Source organism: Austrofundulus limnaeus, unplaced genomic scaffold (assembly GCF_001266775.1).
Source record: "Austrofundulus limnaeus strain Quisiro unplaced genomic scaffold, Austrofundulus_limnaeus-1.0 Scaffold41, whole genome shotgun sequence".
Taxonomy (NCBI): domain Eukaryota; kingdom Metazoa; phylum Chordata; class Actinopteri; order Cyprinodontiformes; family Rivulidae; genus Austrofundulus; species Austrofundulus limnaeus.
Window position 1 is genome coordinate 1,079,925 of NW_013952443.1, and position 1,343 is coordinate 1,081,267.

The 1,343-nt window shown below is 35.4% G+C and overlaps 1 protein-coding gene across 1 annotated transcript in view; it reads right to left on the reverse strand.

Annotated features, from left to right (window-relative positions):
• rabgap1l (RAB GTPase activating protein 1-like) overlaps positions 1–1,343 on the reverse strand; it is a gene marked incomplete at its 5' end in the record, with an annotated part of 94,874 nt that overhangs the window by 10,102 nt on the left and 83,429 nt on the right. Inside the window, 2 exon segments of the mRNA XM_014007290.1 lie at positions 446–517; positions 693–776. Coding sequence (XP_013862744.1) covers positions 446–517; positions 693–776 — 156 coding nt within the window.

The following is a 1,343-nucleotide window of genomic DNA, read 5'->3' on the forward strand; positions in this document are numbered from 1 at the left end:
TATATATATAAACTATGGCCTCCTGAACAATTTAGTTGAATAGCCCTGTGAAAATAAAAGGAAATTAAGTATTCATCTTATCTTTTTACTGCAAATCAAAAAATAAAACCTATTTTTCTTCTGTCCCCTCATCTTCTGTCTCTAATCTGGCTCCTGAACAGTTTGGGTTTCACTCTGAGGTTCTGTTGCAACACACTCTAATTAAGAGTGAAATAAACAAACATCCTGTGCCACACCCATACAGAACAACATTGGACTGGAATTAAGCATTTGTTTAGGATTATTTGTGTAATCCTGCTCCTCCTGGGTGTGACGATGTACAGACCTGGGCTTGTCTCACCGTCTGACTGAAAACCAGAACACTGTCCGTCAATCCCTGCCGACTGATGCAACATTACTGTGGCGTTTGTCAGGATTTCAGATGCTGATTTTGCTTTATTCTCACCCTGACGATGTCCAGCTCTTCTTTTGTGGCCGCCTGCTGTTTTTCCAGCCTGGTGCTGAGCTGGGAGCAGATCTGAAGCAAAGGGAGGAAATTAAATTTAACCAGAGGCTCAATCAAACATCGAAAACTCTGCTTTAAAGCTTTCTTTGTTTCAGCTTCAGTCTTAATATCTATCAATAATAAAAACTATTTCACATAAATACCTGTATGTACGCTGAAGATCAGATGAGCAAAAGGACTTTTTTACCTGTTTGTATTCAGCTATGATTGCTGTGGTTTTCTTGATTTCCAGCTCTGCTTTTTCCAGCTCCCTCCTGAACACCTCCTTCAGCTGAATGAGGAAAAAATATTAGAAAACAATTAACATCTGCAAAAACAAGGAGGATAAACTAAGAATAAAAACCAGAAAGCATGAATCTCACTGTGTGGTTCATAGATATTAGTTTTGCTTTTATCACTTAGATTTCTGAGCAATTGCAACCTTATAACTTAAATAAAAGACTTTATACAATAAAGTAATTTATCTAATAAGGTATTAAATAACTTTCTCCTTACTCGGTGTATTTCTGCTTGTTTTCCAACTAAGGTTGTCTTATTGCTCAAAAATAGACGAACAACTCATGCTCTGGTGTTTTTTTTAAGTAAAAATAAAATAACTGTAGTGGTCACCTCGAGGTGGAATAAACAGCTCCACCTGTCTTTGACCTTGGTCTCAGAAAACCKCYTTCAGAGAGACAAAACTCTGTTCCATTTAAAACTTAGTTTAAGCCACAATGTGTCTTCTCAAGCATAAAAAGAGACATTTTCTTCTTCTTAATTAAGATAAACAAAGTAATAATGTTCTTTATATTTTTGATTTATATTTTATTTTAACTAAAAGTTATCATTTTATAAATCA